General features: G+C 46.0%; 11 protein-coding genes across 14 annotated transcripts; 2 read left to right on the top strand and 9 right to left on the bottom strand.

The window, feature by feature from the left end:
• Positions 1-14: 14 nt before the first annotated feature.
• On the bottom strand, positions 15-441 carry LOC117582619 (chymotrypsin inhibitor SCI-II-like). Its single transcript, XM_034270493.1, has 2 exons — positions 295-441; positions 15-236 (listed from the first exon to the last, which is right to left on the bottom strand). Exons 1-2 carry the CDS (start codon positions 362-364, stop codon positions 67-69), a joined length of 240 nt encoding a protein of 79 aa, XP_034126384.1. The 5' UTR covers positions 365-441; the 3' UTR covers positions 15-66.
• Positions 442-960: 519 nt separating this feature from the next.
• LOC117582616 (male accessory gland serine protease inhibitor-like) lies at positions 961-1,377 on the bottom strand. Its single transcript, XM_034270490.1, has 2 exons — positions 1,234-1,377; positions 961-1,171 (listed from the first exon to the last, which is right to left on the bottom strand). Exons 1-2 carry the CDS (start codon positions 1,298-1,300, stop codon positions 990-992), a joined length of 249 nt encoding a protein of 82 aa, XP_034126381.1. The 5' UTR covers positions 1,301-1,377; the 3' UTR covers positions 961-989.
• Positions 1,378-1,942: 565 nt separating this feature from the next.
• Positions 1,943-2,368, bottom strand: LOC117582617 (male accessory gland serine protease inhibitor-like). Its single transcript, XM_034270491.1, has 2 exons — positions 2,233-2,368; positions 1,943-2,163 (listed from the first exon to the last, which is right to left on the bottom strand). Exons 1-2 carry the CDS (start codon positions 2,297-2,299, stop codon positions 1,988-1,990), a joined length of 243 nt encoding a protein of 80 aa, XP_034126382.1. The 5' UTR covers positions 2,300-2,368; the 3' UTR covers positions 1,943-1,987.
• Positions 2,369-3,154: 786 nt separating this feature from the next.
• On the bottom strand, positions 3,155-3,572 carry LOC117582615 (male accessory gland serine protease inhibitor-like). Its single transcript, XM_034270489.1, has 2 exons — positions 3,414-3,572; positions 3,155-3,352 (listed from the first exon to the last, which is right to left on the bottom strand). Exons 1-2 carry the CDS (start codon positions 3,478-3,480, stop codon positions 3,171-3,173), a joined length of 249 nt encoding a protein of 82 aa, XP_034126380.1. The 5' UTR covers positions 3,481-3,572; the 3' UTR covers positions 3,155-3,170.
• A 95-nt stretch (positions 3,573-3,667) lies between these two features.
• LOC117582609 (pancreatic trypsin inhibitor) lies at positions 3,668-4,238 on the bottom strand. Its single transcript, XM_034270482.1, has one exon. It carries the CDS (start codon positions 4,187-4,189, stop codon positions 3,797-3,799), a length of 393 nt encoding a protein of 130 aa, XP_034126373.1. The 5' UTR covers positions 4,190-4,238; the 3' UTR covers positions 3,668-3,796.
• Positions 4,239-4,769: 531 nt separating this feature from the next.
• On the bottom strand, positions 4,770-5,384 carry LOC117582610 (kunitz/BPTI-like toxin). Its single transcript, XM_034270483.1, has 2 exons — positions 5,126-5,384; positions 4,770-5,065 (listed from the first exon to the last, which is right to left on the bottom strand). Exons 1-2 carry the CDS (start codon positions 5,319-5,321, stop codon positions 4,890-4,892), a joined length of 372 nt encoding a protein of 123 aa, XP_034126374.1. The 5' UTR covers positions 5,322-5,384; the 3' UTR covers positions 4,770-4,889.
• A 2,374-nt stretch (positions 5,385-7,758) lies between these two features.
• Positions 7,759-8,187, top strand: LOC117582614 (chymotrypsin inhibitor SCI-III). The gene is made up of 2 exons (XM_034270488.1): positions 7,759-7,942; positions 8,006-8,187. Exons 1-2 carry the CDS (start codon positions 7,858-7,860, stop codon positions 8,176-8,178), a joined length of 258 nt encoding a protein of 85 aa, XP_034126379.1. The 5' UTR covers positions 7,759-7,857; the 3' UTR covers positions 8,179-8,187.
• A 6-nt stretch (positions 8,188-8,193) lies between these two features.
• LOC117582612 lies at positions 8,194-9,262 on the bottom strand. Its single transcript, XM_034270485.1, has 2 exons — positions 8,526-9,262; positions 8,194-8,451 (listed from the first exon to the last, which is right to left on the bottom strand). The coding sequence occupies exons 1-2, from the start codon at positions 8,647-8,649 to the stop codon at positions 8,240-8,242; spliced, it is 336 nt and encodes a 111-aa protein (XP_034126376.1). The 5' UTR covers positions 8,650-9,262; the 3' UTR covers positions 8,194-8,239.
• A 663-nt stretch (positions 9,263-9,925) lies between these two features.
• LOC117582611 lies at positions 9,926-10,470 on the bottom strand. The gene is made up of 2 exons (XM_034270484.1): positions 10,313-10,470; positions 9,926-10,228 (listed from the first exon to the last, which is right to left on the bottom strand). Exons 1-2 carry the CDS (start codon positions 10,431-10,433, stop codon positions 10,014-10,016), a joined length of 336 nt encoding a protein of 111 aa, XP_034126375.1. The 5' UTR covers positions 10,434-10,470; the 3' UTR covers positions 9,926-10,013.
• A 315-nt stretch (positions 10,471-10,785) lies between these two features.
• LOC117582606 (chromosome transmission fidelity protein 18 homolog) lies at positions 10,786-16,666 on the bottom strand. Its single transcript, XM_034270475.1, has 13 exons — positions 16,645-16,666; positions 14,196-15,071; positions 13,574-14,141; positions 13,292-13,520; positions 13,107-13,223; positions 12,946-13,048; positions 12,747-12,889; positions 12,463-12,697; positions 11,973-12,148; positions 11,781-11,914; positions 11,517-11,722; positions 11,062-11,125; positions 10,786-11,001 (listed from the first exon to the last, which is right to left on the bottom strand). The coding sequence occupies exons 2-13, from the start codon at positions 15,060-15,062 to the stop codon at positions 10,901-10,903; spliced, it is 2,943 nt and encodes a 980-aa protein (XP_034126366.1). The 5' UTR covers positions 15,063-15,071; positions 16,645-16,666; the 3' UTR covers positions 10,786-10,900.
• On the top strand, positions 16,504-19,870 carry LOC117582607 (glycerophosphocholine phosphodiesterase GPCPD1). 4 transcript variants are annotated; one of them, XM_034270480.1, is made up of 6 exons: positions 16,504-16,795; positions 16,857-17,002; positions 17,076-17,474; positions 17,560-19,029; positions 19,123-19,269; positions 19,350-19,870. In XM_034270480.1, exons 3-6 carry the CDS (start codon positions 17,088-17,090, stop codon positions 19,467-19,469), a joined length of 2,124 nt encoding a protein of 707 aa, XP_034126371.1. In that variant the 5' UTR covers positions 16,504-16,795; positions 16,857-17,002; positions 17,076-17,087; the 3' UTR covers positions 19,470-19,870. The 4 variants fall into 4 exon arrangements, with proteins under 4 accessions (XP_034126371.1, XP_034126369.1, XP_034126367.1 ...); XM_034270478.1 differs by having other exon boundaries at positions 16,505-16,795; positions 17,069-17,474; XM_034270476.1 differs by having other exon boundaries at positions 16,505-16,795; positions 16,857-17,005; positions 17,067-17,474.
• The last annotated feature ends 128 nt before the right edge of the window (positions 19,871-19,998 follow it).

The raw sequence follows: 19,998 nt of genomic DNA, 5'->3' as shown, positions 1-19,998 counted from the left end.
TAATGGGTATAATATTAGCATTAAAATCTTTGAAATTTATTCACATAACAGCAAAACGATTCACGCTTAAACTACACAAGTTTGTTCACACTTTAGCTTGTCATCAAAGAGATTGGCATTGCCGTGGCAGCCACTGTACAGGAATTCGGTGCATTCGTTTTTATCCTCGCGATAAGTCCACTTCGGTAGCGATGCCCTGCAATCGCCCTTCTTGGCCACCTCCTCGCCACAAATAGCTGTAAAACGAATCAAATTAGCACCAAAGAATCTGAATCTATATCCTCCATAACTTACGCGACTTGAGTGTGGCCAAAGCGCTTGCCATGAGGCAGCACAGCAGCAGCAGAACAGCAAAATATTTCATATTTATTAATTTCCGAATTGCAATCTCAAGACTGCAGATCTCTGATGTGCGAACGAAAGACAACTGTGCATTGGAGGCAGCGTCTGTCGCCGTTTTATAGGCCCAAATCCGAAACCAAACCGGATTGCTTATAAGGATCGCAGAGCGATAAGAGCCTCTGCGATTATTGTGCAATGAAACAATGAAATAAACAGTGAACTTTATTGCGACACAAGCTTCACTTTCACAGTTTGATTTTTGATTCAATTTTGACGGGGAAAGAAGACATTTTTCTAATAAAACTTTAAGAAAATTCTGTGATTTCTGGCTACTAGTTTTATACTGCTTCAAAGCTCTCTTTGACAAGTTTATGTGCACCAAAATATTCTAGATTTCAAAGCGGAACTGAAACGTTCTGGGCAAATGTTTGGCGGCACAAACCGGAACACTTATCAGTCACTGCGATTAGCGGGCATTGTTTTGGCTTTGGCTCCATAAAAAACTGGAACCTTGTTGCGGTATTCAAAATATACCTACATATATATTTCAATTCAGACAATAGGTACCTAGAATTATACCTAGAATATTTGAGAGTACTTTGCATGAATATTAAAGATTTTCGTTCTGTTTTGTAAATCCCTAACATTTATTCCAAACACTTTGCCTCACACTCCGCCTTGGAATCGAAACGATTGGCATTGCCACCACATCCTCCATAGATGAACTTTATGCATTCATTTGCCGCAGAATCAAAAGACCAGCTGGGAATGAATGTCTCACAGGAGATGCGTCCGTCTCCATTGCGGGAATGCTCAAGGCCACAGATCTCTGTGGAAATCAAAGATTGGGAGTTCAGTGTAAGTTTCAGATTTGTTCTCAAGATCACTGACCATTTTTCAGAGCCAAAGAACTGGCTACGAGGACCGCAAGCACAGCAAGCAGCAGCAGGAACTTCATGATGGGATGGAATCTTTGAGAGAGCTTCACGTTCAGAGAGCCAAAAGACAGAACTGAAACTCGGTGTCGTAGAGGCGAATAATTTATACACAAATTCTGTTGCTTATCGCAACGCTTAGACGAGCAAACTGCTCAACAAAAATAAAATAAAATAACATTGATGGGAAATCTCCACGAAATGTGTAATGTTTTGTGTAAATATTTGTGTTGCGGTGTTGCGCCCTAATGGATGTTTGTTTGCGATCATCAGCTTGATATTTCGCATTGAATTTTCGTTACCGAGAACTCACTTTGTTTACCGCTCGCCACAAACAAGGGGAAAGCCCCATGCCAGACGTAATACTCGTACCCATGATAATTGTCTGATTATAATTAACAATTGTTTAAGCCAGACACAACAAAAGGTTGGGAAACTTACAAGTAAATTGCGAAGAGATTGGGTCTTCAATTTGTTACAGAATCGATGACAAATTAAAGCATTTACACACATTTAAACGGTATTAGTGAGTCATCAATTGCTCAAGTTTGCTTCACACTTACAGGCCCAAGAGACTGCGCTTTCTGAGGCAACTTATGCTGAGCTCGTTCAATTGTTCCCATAAGAATTCTAGAGATAAAGAGCAACGGCAACACTACTTCATGTTACAATGGAAACTCATTTATTTTGCACTTTAATTCACTGCAAATTTATTCCAAACACTTTGCTTCACATTCAGCCTGAGAGTTGAAACGATTATCGTTGCCACCACATCCCCCATAGATGAACGACACGCAAGTACTTCCATCGTAGGACCAGCTGGGAAAGTAAGCCAGACAGGCCCTGACTCCATCGCCAATTTGGGAACTTGGAAGTCCACAAATTTCTGTCAAAATCAAAGGATATATGTGCTTTAGTTATGATAAATAGTTAATAATCTCAAGAGAGGACAGACCGTTCTTCAGGCCCAAGGAGCTAGCCACAAGGGCAGCGAGCACAACCAGCAGCAGCATGAACTTCATTTGAATGCGATTTTTCGAGAACTTTCAGCCAACAGAGAGAAATGTAAACTGAGCTAAGCCTGGGGAACAGTTGTACAATTTATACAAAATTACAATGGTGTAACGTCACCTTATTACCCAACCAGAGCAAATCACATTATACTCAGATTCTGACACTGTATGTATTATTGGACTCATGATCACTTCAGGCTTTGTTCTAATCAGCCATAGAAGGGTTGGATTCATGAACGCTACAAGGCGTCACTACTCGAAGCTTTATAGAATCGATTTGTCTTGGCAGAAGAGAGCCCGTGCATGTCTATTAGTAGAGAGCTTGCGATGGAAAGAGACAGACAACTTAATTCCGTTCGAACGGAACGGTTCCTAAAGAAGCGAGCGCAAGCAGATTCATGCATCTGCATAGGATTCTCTTTTCTCTTCCCATGCAAAGTTTATCTCTGTTCACCGCACATATTTATCGCATACAGATGTACATACATACATCCATATGCTTATGCGCATCAGCAGCCGTTCTTTCGTCTATCTTTCCCGCCTTCTTCGTACCGGCACTTTGCGCTCTAGCTATCGTTCTGTCTCAGCGCAGCAGCAGCTCCAAAGCTCTCTTTCTTTCGCTCTCTCTCGCGCCGTTTAGAAATTCTGCATAGGGCACGGGCACTTGTGACAGTCGGGCCTGCAGGTAGTCATTCGCCATTAACGGTAAATACCAACAGGTTCGACCCTTTTATTCAACAGATAGTGAAGATGCTTAAACATATTTTTCTAAAAGAACATCGAATGGGGTTGCCTGTTCATTAATCACCATTAAAATTGTACTTCAATAAAACACTTTATTCCATTAATCATAAAACATATAAGAGTCATAAAGCAATATTTATTCCTTGCACTTCTCCTCACACTCCGCTTGGGTAACAAACCTATTGGCATTGCCACCGCAACCGCCAAAGACGAACTCCGTGCACTCATTGCTGTCGGCTTGGTAGGTCCAGGAAGGCTTGAACACAGCGCACTTGATCAGACCATTTCCATCGACTCCCGCCTCAAGTCCGCAGTCGGCTAAAGAGGAGAATATTAACACGAATTTCGAGTCTCTTAAAATCGCTTCAGACAGACTTACGATCCTTCAGAGCAAGGGTAAGGCCCAGCAGGGCAAACATAAGTGCGAAAATAGCAAGGAACTTCATGATTGATTTGATTCTGTGACAAAACTCTTCCAGCTGCTGTGGAACGACAACGACTAATGCCCATCGAAGGTCTAACACCGAGCTATATACGATTCCCCAGACGGGAACCAGGCTGCTTATCGATGTGCTCGTGAACCGCGAGGGTCATTAACAGACGCTTGTTAAATTATTAAATAAATTTACATAGTTTTTCTGTGTGTATTGTGGGTATATTTGTGTGTGGGGGTATGGGCGATGGGAAGTGACTTAATTGCTTGGTCGGCAGGCCATAAATAAATCTATATACTAAGTAAGTGTGTGCAAAACAAACAATAGTTTAGGCACTGCTGCTGATGCTGCTCTCCGTAGTCACTTCACTGTCGCTGCTCTGTTCAGTGGTCACAGAGATGCTTTCGGTGACTGCCGCACGGCCGAGGCAGGCCTGCTCGCAGAGATCCTTGCTCTCAAAGTTGTTCCTATTGCCGGCACATCCTCCGTAGACAAACTCCTCGCAGGCCTGGGTATCCACATTGTAGGCATACCGATAGAACAGAGCAAAGCAGCGTCCCGTCTCCTTCGGCTGATGACAGTCCTCGGGCACGTCCACGGGCTTCTCTCCCGACACAGAGTCCTGCTTCTCCACGACCACATCGGAGGGCGGCGCTGCGAGGATGTTCGCCAGCAGCAGGGCACTGGCGATGATCAGAATGAAGCTGTATCTGTAGCACATTTCGGTTGCGTTGGGCGAGTGACTGTGAATGACAACAGCAGTGTGGCGTAACGAGGCTTAAATACCCCCGACACACAGTGCGTCACCAGAGCGGCCAACCCACCTGCTCACGTACTCCATAGGCGTCTGTCGTCTGTCTGTCCATAGTTATTTCTCTTTTTGTGTGCTTTTTTGGAGTACGAGTATTTGCCCAACTGATTCGTCGCCGCATGTAAATCGCGGCTCAGATGTCGCTCAGAGACGTCTCCGTCTCGTTCCGAGAAGCTTTTGCAGTGTCCAACCTTCGCTGCAGTTCAATGCTCCAGCCAACATATTAATAATGGCCCGGCTTTTGATATGCTAAGTATATAAAATCAGAGGAGTAGTTTCCGCACCGCTTGGATTTGCTACGATAGCTGCGATAGTCACGTAATTATCTGGTAATTATCAGGTGCTATCACGTCCCACTAAGTGATTGATCAACTACGCAAACAAATTTTGAGTTTATTTGTTATTCAATTAGGAACAGTGATTGGGTTTCGGGGAAAGAATGTGAGTTCTTATAAATAAAGTTAGATTCCTCTGTAAATTTCCTTATAAATTCCATAACTCATCTATATATTGAGAACAATTTCAGATACACATAATCTAAGAAATTTCGTAACAAAAAACTCTACATTTGTTCCTGTAGGTTTACGATATTTATTGGACCATTCTTAAGTCACTTTCTGATGAGGCAAGCATCCTCGCAGGTCTGACGGAAGCCAAAGCGATTGTCATTGCCTCGACAGCCCCCAAACTTGAAGGTCTCGCAGGCATTTGTGTCCTTGTTGTAATAAAAGCGATCAAGGCTCATGCGACAGGGACCTGGATCCAAGGGCTGCTGGCACTTGGGATCTATTGTGAAAGAAGGGAAAATTAGCTCTTAAGAGGAGCACCATAGACACTCAAACGCACCTGGCTGTTGTCGCTGTGGCTGGGGTTTCGCTGTACTCGGACTGGGTGGCAGATTTCCTGCTGGTTTTGGCTGTACTTGGGCCACTATGCCCGGCTTGGCTGTGGATGTGGGCACCGCCTGTGTCTGCTGCAACAGGCTGAACAAAAGAAACAAAAGAAGTGTCGCCCCAAAGCACAGAAACTGGGTCATCCGCATGATTTTGCCTTGTCTGTGCCACTGATAACTGATCGCAAATAGCTGCAAATGTGAACTGAACTGAACTGAACGAAATGTTCTATATGCTGAGTCTGAGCCGAGTTCAGTAGATCGGTGATTACAACTGTAGAGGTGTACATCTCTCTCTCTTTATCTCTCTCATATTTGCTGTGTGCCAAGCTAAGCGAAGCGTTTAACTCAAATTGAGCGTAAACAACGTTGAGCGCCAGAAAGATTAATTAGCTAATTTATATAAATAGAGAGAGATGTGCAAGTCCAAGTGATGTTTACGGTTGAAACAGAGAGAAAATAAACAAGTATTGGGATCGCTCCTCGAACCCTCTCCTTCCTCGACTAATTGCCTTTTAAATCACTTAAAACTGATGTTTCATTCATCACTGAGAACGCCTGGTACTAATCAGAAATTGTTTTAATAAAAAAGAATATTTGTAGGTTCTGGCAAAAGGAAGCCTGAAAATGTTTATTTATTGAGCTTTAAGTTCTTTCTGCTCTGTAAAGAATTTTCAATAATATTTCTGTATAATTCCCATAGCCTTTAATAGCTTCAAAACAAGTGCTTCTTGTTTGTTTTCCTTTAACTTTACCAAGAATATCATTACAAACAGCTCAACTCTTTCCCCGAATCGTTCAAGGTTGATCGCATTATGGAGACAGGGAATAACGATCAATAGAGGTGTCGTTTATTTGCCAATTAAATATTCTCAACACAGCAGCCGATTGACAAATGAATAACCAATTAGCACCTGGCAGAGAAAGGAGCTAACTTAGATGCTTGGACACGTAGTACTTGGGTTTCCCTGCCAGGTTTGATTCTGGCTAATGTGTCATGTAATGTGTGGGGATAATGGCCCATGAACCATTACCATTAACATTAACTGCAACAATTTGCATAACAAATTGCAAGTGAAGGGACTCGTTGGGCATGCCAAATGCTGCCTGAGCCAAATATTCTGTGTATTGCACTCTGAGCGGCTCATTAAAATTGCATTGCCAATTGTCTGTGCAGAAGATGCGAGCACCATGACAGGGCTTAGGGCCACAGTCATAATTAGAGTCATATTAGGGCCGAGACAAGATGGTCAACACAGCACAAATTCGTACAACAAAAACGTTAGCAGGTGTTAATACATGGCGCAAATTCAATTATCGCTCAGTGATGAGGCATGTCCCCCGCCCTCCTGCTGTCTAATGATGATGCCGATGGGGTGTTATCCGTATCCGTCGTAGGAGGAAGAGTACTATTTATTCATTAGCTCTATCAAAGCACAGGGACAGAGTGGACAGTGAGGGGCCAGCGATGGTATGGCCAAAATGTGACGCTCATGTGTGTGTGTCTGCCTGTCTGAGGTGACAATTCAGTTAACTGTTTAATTTGCTTCAAATAATTGAAATGCTGCCCGGGCTCCCACTCTCTCTCTCTCTCTCTCTCTCTGAGCTACGTTTAATTACTAAATTAGGGACTTGGACTAGAGAAAATGCCCTATGCCGAAGCGGTATTTATGGCCTGATTCAATTAACAAAACCTTAAACCAAGCAGAGTCCCAAGAGTCGCTCGATTACCATAGCCCAGGGGGCAAACCCCAGACAAAGAGCCAGTTAAAATGAGTGAAAGAGCGGCACACTGAGAGAAACAAATAGAGTAAGCCAAAGAGAGAGAGAGAGAGAGAGAGAGAGAGAGAGAGAGGAAAGCATGGACTGCCAATTCTTATTCCTCTCTGAGGCGCAGCTCAATGTTGAAACCGAAACTCAAATTGAAATCTCGTTTTCTCGCTCGCATGCACTTATGTATGTATTATGTACAGATATGTATGTATTATGTACACTTGTTATTTTGTATTGAGCGATTCGAAGTGTTGTTGCCATTGATATGCGGAACATGTTTTTGTTGCCATTTGCCGTCAAGTCTTTTTTTACGTCATCTCTCTGTGCGAGTGCGGTGTTTATTATGAGAGCGATTGTAGGGTACATTCGCTGGGCAGGGCATTTGAAGTCTATAGGAAGCTGATCGCTTTGAAGATTGAAGATGAGAGAGAGAGAATAACTCACTGAGTACACTCAGAGAGGCAGCGATCAGAATGATTAATATTTAACACGTGCAAATAAAAAAATAAAACAAAATATGCAAAACATTTAGAAGATTATCTAGCGAATGATAACAATTAAAGTATTGAAATATTACTCATATTAACATTAAAAGAACTCGATCTACTTAATTGAATGAACCTGTTCCAAAGCTGAATAATTATTCCCGGAATGTTGGAACAACCTCCAAGTGCTAACCCTCGTACCGCCGCCGTGTAGGTAGCGCCTTTGTTGGCATTGCCGAACCTTGGCTATTAACTTGGTCAATGTTGAATCTTGGCAAAAACAAAGCATACAAGACATTCATTTGAACGCATTTGTAAACACACAAATCTGAGGTGGAGCTCAGGCCCGGCTCAGTGAGTTGTTAGCCAAAGAACCTGACGGTTGACTGACTGCGGAGTGTCTGTGGAGTGAACTCCAAACAGATGACATGATGCATGCTCGATGGCTCCTCGTGGCTCTGGTGCTGCTGCTGATCAGGCCACTGCCAGAGATAGATGCAGCCTCCAAGCGAGGTAATCGAACCAAATTGAAAGCCACAATTGTTGCTACTAATTGTTATAAATCTATAAATACAGTGAAATTGTGCCTGCAGCCAACGGTCAGTGGCCGATGCTTTGGCTATGTGGAGAGCTTTGCCTACAATCCCCTGAAGCGGCACTGCGAGCCCTTCATCTACGGCGGATGTGGCGGCAATGACAATCGCTTCACCAGCAAGGCCGAGTGCGAATTTAGCTGCCGTGATGTGTAAATGAAACAAATAACAAAGGCAAACAGATTTTTGTTTCAGTAAAAAGATCCTTAACGTGTATTCAATTGATGGCTTCATTGCCACCAGATCGATTGCGTCTCTTCACGTGTCTGGCATTGTTGCAGATCTTCTCGCAGTCCTCGAGGCTGCCGAAGAGCCGCTTGTTGCCACAGCCCAGAAACCGGCAGTGCTGCGTCTCCACATCAAAGTAAATGCCCAGCGTGCTGGGCACACAGAGTCCATTCGTGCTGGGCTGTACCGTGCACAAATCACCTGATCAGTGGTACAAGTGGTACAAAAATTAGTTGAAATATTGAAACGGGAAAGACTTTGCTTAAAGGACTTACGGACACGTGCCTCGATGGGTTGCTCCTGAATCATGGCCAGCATCACGCACAGCCACACGGTTACCCTCAGTTGACTGTTGGCTTTCATTGTGGAAATACTTTGGTAGATTGATGTGTTTTTCATAGATCGCTGAATGAACCTGTATCCGGTTGTGAAAGTTCCTTTTTCGTTGGATTTGTCTTGATCTGCTCTTTCTCCGGGAATTTCCTTTATCTATTTGTACTGTCAGCTCTGTCTTGTTGCTGGTTGTGGTACAGTGTTACTCTCTCTGCTGGAAATGGAAACACTGCCAATTCTGTTGTTTTGAAATGCGCAGCAGCCGCTCGTCGCCATATATGAGAGACCGAACGAACGTAGTGCCTGTCGATTCAACAATTGCTTGGGACTGTAACCTCTACAATATATATGAAGATAGCTATAGCTGATGGTCGACCGATCTGTATATATTTTTGCGTTTCGTTTTCTTGATTTCTGAATGGATTTATGGGTTTTTTATACCCCAAAAGACGCCTGCAAAGTTCATCCACAGTGCAAGCACCCAAACAGTCGTAAAATTCAAAACAACAACAAAGGGATTATCGTTTCGCAGATATGGAATATTTTTGCCCTTCTCTAGGTGGCAGGCTGTCTGTCCTTTGTGGACTTTGTTTCGGGTAATTTTGGAAATTTCTATACCACACTTTTGGTCACTGACTGGCAGCTGGAGCGTCTGGCGTTTGGATTGTTGCGAACTCGACTCGAAACCTCGAACAAAAGCCACTACAAGGCGGCACACATATTTGTAATCAGGCCGCTTCTGCCGCCGTCGCAGTCGCAGTCGCAGAGCTGTCGCCGCCTGCCGCTGCTGCTGATAACTGATAAGGCCCAAAACGACATCACGGCGTAGTGTTCAGCGCTTTTTTTTTTGCATGTGATCAATAATAATGATGATGAGGATGGGAACGAGAATTGATTTTCCGGCTAAAACTGGCGAGTGCCTGTTGCAGAAGGCCGAAATCAGCGACGAGGTGCACCCGACAAAACAATACAATGAAATGGAGGGCACAATAATACAGAGATAAAGCATTGGGGATGCTCTTCTAACCATTGAGAGAAAAATACTTAACCTCATTTGGAAAACAATTATCTGTATCTGTGACTTCTCTCGTATTTCTTATAGATCTTCCCACATCATGAAACTGCCGCCAAACCGAGCAAACTCCTTTGCTTGTAGAGTACATAAGTCTGTGCCATAACGAGTCATGTTCAATGTTCAAGCGACTTGGATGAACCGTCAGCTAAATGGCAATAAATCCAAGCCACAATGCTATGATAGTGCTACAAAATAAACACAATTACCTCACGGGTCATGGGGCATACAGATCGGTAGAGAACATTCCCAGCATTAAAAGATTACGGATTAGACGCAATTTGTTCTAGCAGACGCTGGCTGCGCTGATGTATTTTATTCGACCAAAAACTCTCTGCGAATCGTGATCATTCTCATGTCAACCTTCGTTCACATACAAATCCTGATTGCGTCTCCTGCCATGGACACAGGTGGCCACGCAGTCCTGGATATCGCCAAAGCTTTGACCCGCCGTCGAGTGGCAGGCCCCAATCGAGTACATCTGGCAGTCCAAGGTGGCGGGATCGTAGTAGAAACCCTCGATCTGAATGGTGCAAATACCCACAGAACGCGGCGGTGGCTGCTTACAAATATCTGAGCAAAAATACAACAGAAATGTATGAGCAATGTGGGTCGGAAATGGTTGGACCGCAGCCTCTGCCTCTACGCTCTACTCACTCGGTATCACGGGCAGGCCTGGGGGCAAGTAACGTGCCGCTGTGGGGTGGAGGCCGCCCAACGACAGCAGCAGCAGCAGCACCAGCGATAGCCACACCAACGCAGGCTTAGTACGAGACATCTGGACAACGCGCGGGCAACTGAGTGAGTGAGTGAGTCGCGGCGCGTTGCCTCTCGTCGGCTGATTCAACCCGTCGCGAGTTCCCAGCGATAAGCAAAACTGCGGCCCTACACGAGGGCCCAGACGTGGCACTAGTACAAGCCAAAGCAGTGGCTTTAGTAAGGCAAAACATTCATTCTCATTAGTAAAAAATGCTGGACTACCCTCCCAGGAAGATGGGAGTCCCTTAACATTATCGCTCCCCCATTTGGAAACTTATATATAAATGTGTACAACTTTTAGGTGCAACTTTGGCTATCATTTGTTCTGAATCCTTTCTTGTTTCATACATTTTTCTCCACTGTTAAATGGTTTATTATGTGTCCTTCCATTCACTGAAGAAGGCTTTGCTTTAATTTAAAATGTTGCATCACTTTTTAATAAATTAATTCAAGGCAGGGATTCCAAGAGCCAGACAGAGAGATATTCTAAAGCAGCTCATGCAGATGAACGTCTTTGCGCACAGCATTGTTGAAGCCTTCCTTATAGCGATACCAAATGGGGCTCTTTACAATGGCATCGGTTTTGGCTAAAACAAAATCAAACAATTAAAAAATATAACGCAAAAAAGTGAAAAATAAAAATTTACCTTCTTCCACGGATTTTGCTGTGGATATTTTGTGCGTAATGCGACCGAAAAAGTCTTTGGTGAGCTGAAAAAAAGGAAAATTCAATAAAAACAAGCTAAAGCTAAACTGTGTGGCAATAAGAACAAATTCAGAGACATTCGAGGATTTGCAAACATAAATAAATACGCCACAAAGTCGCTTTCGTTTAAGATGGGCAATAAATGTTGGTTTGCCGTGATCCCCCACATTACGACCCCAATGACAATGCGCGCTGAATCCCCTTATGGGTTATTAGCTTTGCTGCGGCTTTGCCCCAAAAGAAGAAATTGTGAGCTTTAACATAAGCATAAAGATGAGCGCGCCTTGGCTCTTGGTTTCTTTGTGGAAAAAGGTGGAAAATTTGCAAGTAAATTGCTGCTAAGTAAATGCAAGGCATGCAAATGTCTCGATGGTGCAGCTGAATAGTTGGACGCACCTGCTGTTTGGGGGCACCGCTGCCGAAGATTGGTTTCGGTTTCAATTTTTGCAGGTGATTGGGCAAACGCGTTGTGGCCGCGGTTTTGGGTGGCTGCTTCTTTGATGGCTCCCCTTGCTTGGGCGCAGCTCGACGGATGCGTGCCAGGGACACTTCGCGGGCTAGCAACTGGCGCCCAAAGTAGGATACAGTGAGGCCAGGAAATCCTATTGAAAGCGGAACCATTTTATAAGAAAGTTTCGTGCTGATGTGTGGAATATTCACCTGGAAACACGCCGAGTGCATCTAGATCGGGCTCCGTTTGGAACACATACTGTCCTTCCAGTGACTTGACCTGCACAAATGTCAAGCCGAGATCCAGCATCACCTCAACGGTGTGATTCAAGTCTTGCTGTTCCCTGGCAAAACGAATAGCGTCAAAGCGGGTGAAGGTGCAATGGGGAAGACAACACTCACTTGGGGGACAACAGCTTCACCGTCACGGAGCGCAATTGCGGTGACAAAATCCTCTTCAGCATGGGCACGGTATCCAGCAGCAGAATCGTGCCATGACCCACACCCACAGCGGAGGGGGTGACACCTTTGCGCAAGGCCTGAAAGATGTTGCGCTGTGTGGTGCGCTTCTGTGTGAACTGCAAAGAAGGAAATGTTGGACCTTAGTGGTGGCTTGGCTTTAGCTTTGTTTACACAGTGCGAAATCTATGCAGAACTCCCATTAATCTTGTGATTGCATTTGAGGCACATAATGGACAAGAAATTACATGGCTTGATTGTGTTGATTATGCACTTTCCAATGGTCCCGGCTGGGCATGTTTGCACCAGCTAATGATGCCTGAATAATACATGAGGCCTGCCTCAAAGGGAGAGCTTTGGCATTCAGCGATGAAAAGAAATAATGTGGCTCGGGGCCAGCAAGCAGTCCATCATCATCTTTTTGCCATCTTACCTCAAAGCCACGCGTGGGAAATGCAATTTTCGGCCAGGCCAGTGTGGCAAAGAGTAAATGCCAGACGACAAAGCCGTAAGGCAAATACGGATAGATGCTGTAGTTCTGCTGGCTGGCGATCTTCTGCTGCAGTATGTCCGTAAAGCAGAACCAATTCAAGGCCTCGCAAATGCCCTTAAAATTCGGATCCGGCATCTTTTGCTGCAGATAGTTCTCGTACACGCCTTGAGTGAGTCTGTGGGCAATGATATTAGAACAGTTTTATAGAGTGTGAGTTAGGGTACCTCTCGTAATCCCCGCTGGAATGGACCACATCCATAACGTTGCGCACTCGCGTGGCAATGGACATGTTGGTCATTGTAACCAGAGCGGGCTCATCGCCATTGCCATTGATGTCGGTCTGCAGTTGCTTTCTGGGACGTTGTATCTGAAAGTATAAGCCATGAAACATCAGCTTGAAAGTGCCTCAAGTGAGATAATTACTCTGAAAATGGAATTCCACACAGTAAACAGGCCCTGATGACGATCCTTTTGCCCCAGATTGTTGTTCAGCACATCCTGTAGCGTCAGACTCTGCTTTTGGGCACTAAAATGGGTGTTCTTATGATTAATTTGTGTCTCCAAAAGGTGTACGGGTTACCCACTTGAAGAACTGCATGGAGGAAATGCAGCTGCGGACATCATTGCCCGACTTTTCAGCCAGCGTAATCAGTGATGAGAAATCTGTTTGTAATTTCTCTTTTTTCGCAATCTCTCCCAAGCTGTAAAGAGAACAACATCATCATCATCATCATCATCATTATCAATCAAAGAATATTCGGTAGCTTACCGTTCGGCGAGGCGCGCTGAATCAATGGGCGGAAATGTGACCACAAAGGCTATCTGGCGGAGTGGCCTTAAGGCTGGATCGTAGATATCATTGCAAATACAAATAATGGGTCGACGCAGGACATTGTGCTCCGATTTGGCTCCCTTGGCTTTCGCCCTGCTGTGGACATCATCGTTGACGAATTTCACCAGATATTCAATGGATTGTCGCGGAGCGCCATCGATTTCATCTGCAAGAGTAAAGTTTAATCATTGAAGGCATCGTCCCGACATTTGTACTCACCCAGAACTATGCAATTTGGACGCTTGTCTGTATTGAGAACTGAGGACATTTGTGTGCCGTTCTCCAGGGCCAATTTGAAGGCATCTGGACTGCGATCGTCTGAGGCATTGATCTCCCGCACATTGTAGCCGGCATGCCGGGCGATGGTGTGGGCCAGCGTGGTCTTGCCCAGTCCGGGGGGACCACAGAGCAGGGCCACCTTCTGCATGGGTCGGCCCATAGCATCGACATTCGTGTTCAGAGCCTGGCGAGTCTTGCGCTGCCGCCAGCCGCCATTGGACTCGAATTTTCCCGTCCGCTTGTTGAAGCTGTTCAACGTGGCATCGCCACCACCTGTGACTGCCTCCCGTTCCTGTTTGCTCTGAAAGGGTTTGCCAAAGACAACCTTGTCCCACATCTTCAGCCAATAGAGCAGACTCCTGTTGGTCATTTCATCCGACAGCAAGTCAATGTACTTCCTCGGCTTGTACTTGTCCACCCAAAGACATCCCGTCTGTGCAGTGACTGCAGTCGTGGCAGCAGCTATCGCTGGCTGTGGCTGTGTTTCGGGCGCTAAGCGACGAAGGACCTAACAGAGGAAATGGTTTTATCTTCGATCTTGCAGTGGAATCAGTCAACTTACCAGCTCGTTGGCCTCCTGCCAGACCTTGTCCTTGGCCTCGCCCAGCAGACTGCCCACAATCGCGCCCCGCGCACTGATCATGTCCAGCTGCCGCTGCTCGTACTCTTCCGAGTGGAAACGGACGTAGATGCGCTCCAGATCGCTGCGTTGTATGGGCAGAAACGGCCAGTTGGGTATCTCGTACGAGAGATTCTTTCTCTGGAAATCGAGCAGCGCCTTCAGGCGACTCACATCGTCCGTGCGAACGGTTTTGGTCGACTCTTGCTTCTTGCGACGCAGCTCCACGATCCTCTCAATGGCCTTCTTGTCGCGCTGCTCCTCGGTACGGGCTTTCTTCACCAGCGGATCTTCGTAGGTCTCATGGAAGAGGTCGTCAATGTCGCCAAAGAGATCCCGCTCCAGACGCCGCTTGTTCACACCGCGCGTGCCCAGCTCCTGCAACTGCTGGGCGGCCGCATTGAGCAGAGGCACTGCGTTTGTTTCTTTGAATCCGTTGCTGGCAGGTGGAGTGGCATCCACTTCCTGTATGGCCGGCATGCGTTGAAATGGCGTCGAGCAACCGCGTCCCACCGGCGGACCTTTGGGCGTGCCAAAGAGTCGCCTATTCACTGGGCCACCGCCGCCGCCTCCATCATCGTTCTCGCTTTGACTGGCCCCAAAGGTAATCTGCGAGAGCTGCGGCGAGCCGAGGGTGGAGTTCTCTAAGCGCGAGGCATCTTTGATTGCTTTTGTTTGCTTGGCCGCCGCTCGCCGGGAGGTGCTCGGCCCGTCGAACGCGTCGTACTCGTGCGGCACGTCCTCCAGCAACTCCAATTCATCCTGGTACTGCAGCTCAAATTCCTCGTCTTCATCTGGGTATTGGTTCATGTCTGGCGTCAAAAATCGCGATAATATTTCACAATTTACCACAACAAATGGTTCCCGCCAAAACAAACGAGCAGCTGTTGCGTGACACAGGGCTGCTTTGCCTGTCGCCTCACCTATTATGAATTTACTTTGCGCTCCCACACATTGAAACACCGCGAAAACACGTACGCAGTTTTTTTTTTGTTTACTTCTTATCAAAGTAATAAGAATTGCATATGGCGGCGGAACTGTGCAGTTATTCCCAAAGTTAATGCAAGATCGTCTATCCTTCTCCATTTCTCTAGTAGCGTAGCAGTAGATGGTGAAGGTGTATGAGGGAGAGAGATGATGACTGTGTCTGTGTGCATATGCATGCATGCGTATTCTTGGGTTCTCTTCTCTGCTTTGTGCTTCTCATTAAACATTTATTTGTTAGAGCTTTTCCCTTTCGTTTGGAGATTTAACATTGTAATATTTCAAAAGAGAACGTACATATATACTTTCTTATCTGAATAGATGGGTATCGATAATATACATGTATAAATAAGAAAAATATATATTAAAGGTTCTTCATCTTGATGGTTTAAGAAATTCGACAAAGTGTAAGTCAATGGAATCTTTCAGACAATAATTTAAGTGGTGTAGGGCATCAAACATGTCGAACCAGCAGAACAGAACAGTCAATGCAAGAAATGTGGCCTCTCTCTTTCTTGAGTGGCCACACAGTAAAGGCAGTGCTGTCAAATTATTTGAGGCTAGACTTAGCTTCTTTTAAAGTGAAAGAGATTTTACAACTTTAGATGAAATCGAGAACGCCATAGATGGTTTTGTATGCAATAAAAAAGGCTGAAAAATGTGAGTGACATCCTCAATGGTTGGGAACTCGGATCTTATTTGACCTTTGTGTGTTCGCTTATTCAGAATAACAATAGAATTACATTTATTATTTTGTTTCGCGCGCTAAGAAAACATTTTCAGTTATAAGTTAACAGGGCTCCTTCAAATGTGGCTCTGTTAATAATTTACATACTGGAACATTAAAAAATACCAAGAAGAGAGTGTTAGGTTAACATAGAAAATGGCGTTAAACTTCAAATGTTCTGCAGCTATGTTATTTCTTAGAAAGTGAATTACTTGGCCATTCTGTAATGAATATGTTATTGGTAATTAGCAAAAATGCAGTGTTCACGTAGTTACTGTGTAAGAAAAAATGGCAGTGTATTGTGCCTTTTTTGTTTAAGCTTTAAAAAACATATTCCAGTAATATTAATTATAATAAACACTATTGCAGGAAATTGATTCAGTAATCGGCTAAAATTATAAGTTCAGAGTCACAACCAGCTGGTAATGTTAAGCGGAACTTCTAAATCGCGGCAAATGTTATAGTGACTACGGTATTTTTTGTTACATTTTTAGTATATTTAGGTTTATGTTATCGATAGATCCGCGGGGTCACACTGTCCCACATATGGGAAACCAAAAATTACAAAACTAAAATTAAATTACACTAAACTTTCCCGATTGGAACAAAACGTCCAAACTAGTTTAAAGCGTAGCATGCGTTCGGTCAAAGTGCATCAAAAAGTCGCATTCGCGACAGCGCTCAAATTGCGCAAATAAGTTCGTTTTAATTATATTTGTGTCATCGTTTGTGTGCCTAGAATATACCTCATCATCTCAATCCATCAATCCCTCCCTCAACCAAGAGAAATAACCATGATGTCCGCCTAGCTGGAGGAGCAGAACAGCTGTTCGTGAGTAAAGCCAAAAAACGGTCAATTCTGCCACACTATACACATATTTCTTTTATTGCAGTTTCGCACACCCAAACACACACACACTTCGGCACTTGCCACACACCCACTAAACGAGAAGTGAAAAGATTAAGTAGAGTGGTGGCGTGGAGGAGGAAACCCTAAGAAAACCTTAGAGCATTTCGTGGATTTGTGTGGGGCAAAAGGGTGAGTGGAGGTCCCAAGTGTAACGGAATACATTTTACGTCATCCACTGATAAGGTCATTTGACAGCAAATAGCAAACCATTAGAATGCTCAATTGGCTGGCATCACATGACGGCGAGGACGATGCCATGGCCGCGCCCTCGACGTGCCCCCCGGGAACAGAGCATGTGAGCGGCAGTGGAAGTGGGAGTCGCCGAATCTTCGGCGACATAACCACGAATCGTCTGTGGACCTTTCGTGTGCTGATGCACGAGGATCTGGCGCCCAGCGAGCACCTGGCCGTGGTGGGCAACTGTGAGGCTCTGGGTAACTGGAAGCCGGCGGCTGCGGCACTTATGACGCAGGAGGATAATGTTTGGAGCGTGGAGGTTTACATACCGCGTCACTGTGCCACGGAATACCGCTATATGGTGTGTGCCGTGGAGCCGAGCAGCGAGCAGCCGCTGGTGCGACGCTGGGAGACACAGTTTCAGGTGGGAATCTGTTGATCTGAATCTGAATCTGTTTTCGTGGAATGCCTACTACAATGAAATGCTACAATGAAACAACCCATTGCAGGCCAGAGCCATCGAAGAGCTGGATGAGCAGCCGCCCAAGGAGCAGCTGGATATCTTCGGCTCTGTCAACGGCCAGGAGAAGGTCGACCGTGGCTGGCTCACCAGGGAGACAATCGTTCAGCTCAAGTTCTTCTACGCTCCGTTCACGTTCAAGCAACGCATGAAGCGACGCCATGTCCAGGTGAAGGTGACGCCCATGAATCTGCGCATACCCAGTGCTGGGTGCGAGCCGTCCTGTGGCTCTGCGGGTCCGGTGTCGCCGCCAGAGGATTCCCTCTCGAACGACACGCACGACACCAGAGATAATGGCGGGGACTCGTCCACGGCCTTTGCCTTCAGCGAGGTGGTCACCCTGAGTGCCGACGAGTGCGAGATTCGTGCCCAGGAGCAGTTTGGCACTGACTGCGGCCCCAGCGACCTGGTCATCTTCCACATAACCGTGGGAGATCTCGAGAATACGGCCTACCTGATCGATCTGTACACGTACAGCTCCCGGGTGGCCAAGGAGGACGGTCCGCCGCACCACTTGGGCTACCACTATGTGCTGCCCAATCTGTTCAAGCGTTCCGAGGGCAACCTGGAGATACCCATCACGTGTGCCAAGGGCCACCGGCCGTTGGGCATGATGCGGCTGGGCTACCTTATCGTGCGACCCTCCGCCCTGAGCGCGCACATGGACATGAGCGTCAGCTATGCGCGCTACTGGAACAACAAGTGGACGGGCCTGGATGTGGGCCATCGCGGCTCTGGCACCAGCTTCAAGGCCAAGGACGCCGTCATCCGGGAGAACACAATTACCTCACTGAAGAATGCCGCCGAGCATGGCGCCGACATGGTCGAGTTCGATGTGCAGCTCAGCAAGGATCTGGTGCCCGTTGTCTATCACGACTTCATGATTTATGTCTCGCTCAAGTCCAAGTGTAGCATGCAGGAGCACGACTTCCTGTCCCTGCCCATGCGCGAGCTGACGCTCGAGCAGCTGAAGAAGCTTAAAGTGTACCACACCGCCGAGGGCCTGTCGCGGGAGACGCGCTCCTTCCACAACGACGACATGCTGGAGCACCAGCCCTTCCCTCAGCTCTCCGATGTGCTGGACGCGCTCGATGTCCATGTGGGCTTCAACATTGAGATCAAGTGGTCGCAGCGGCTGCAGGACGGACGCATGGAGGAGGAGTTCGAGCATGTGGTGGACAGGAATCTCTACATTGATTGCATTTTGGATGTGGTCCTGCGCAAGGGCGGCAATCGGCGCATTGTTCTCAGTTGCTTCGATCCCGACATCTGCACGATGCTGCGCTTCAAACAGAATCGGTATCCAGTAATGTTTTTGACTCTCGGCAGGACCACCAAGTACAAACAGTATATGGATCCGCGCGGCAACTCAATGGAGCTGGCCGTCTGGCATGCGGTGGCCATGCAGCTGCTCGGCATTGTCGCCCACACGGAGGACTTGCTGCGTGATCCCAGCCAGGTAATAAAATGACACTCTCTGGGACACAAGAGTGCTGGGAGACTGGGACACAACAGACAATCGTTTCGAAATCATTCACCTGCGGACTTTTAGGTGAATCTCGCCAAGGAGCGCGGCCTGGTGCTCTTCTGCTGGGGCGATGACAACAATTCCCAGGATACCATCAAGCTGCTAAAGGGACTGGGCCTGCATGCCATCATCTATGACAAAATGGATGTTCTCACCACCAAGGAGGTGAAGGTGAGTCCCTGCCTTTCCCTATCCCTCTTGACTGTTACACCCAAATCCCTAATCCCGAATGGTTCTTCTTCGCCCTGCAGCAAAGTGTGTTTCACCTCCAGGCCAAGGACAGTCAGAAGGAAATGCTCAAACTGCAAGCCCTGGAAATGGGCCACGTGTGGCACACCTCCGCCAACGGAAACGAGGAACAACACGCCTAGTTGGAGGGGGGAGTGAAAGGGGAGAGCTTCAGCACCATTATTTTATACTCATCTATAACTAGATATCTATGTATGCCTGGGAGCACCTATACTTTCTCTTGAAACTCTTAGCTTCTGCTCTGTCTGCTCTCTTGCGGCGTCCATTCATAGCATCCACAGCATCCAAGCATCGTTTCATTTAGCCAATTGCATTTGTTTTTATATATAAATAGTTGAATTAATTTTTGAATTTGAAGGCTGCCTCACCAAATATTTCAATCGGTCATTCTACTAATTTGGTTTTACTTGTATTTTGTTTTGCGATTGCCTAAGCCGCGTGCGTGCGCTCTCTGTACTTCAGTTTTTACGTTCCCACAGAAAAGAAACTCTATTAAAGATATTTTAAATACTTCAATATACAAGTGAGGGTGTTTCCATTTATAGTTTTAATATAAATTCAATTAAATCAATGGCATAATTGTAAGATGGAATTCTATTTAAAAGATTTAACATTAAATTTGATGTTTGAAACGATTAGGTACAGACTATG

The sequence above is a fragment of the Drosophila guanche genome, unplaced genomic scaffold, assembly GCF_900245975.1.
Source record: "Drosophila guanche unplaced genomic scaffold, DGUA_6, whole genome shotgun sequence".
Taxonomy (NCBI): domain Eukaryota; kingdom Metazoa; phylum Arthropoda; class Insecta; order Diptera; family Drosophilidae; genus Drosophila; species Drosophila guanche.
Note: the sequence above shows the minus strand (reverse complement) of the source record. Positions and strands in the feature narration are given on the sequence as shown.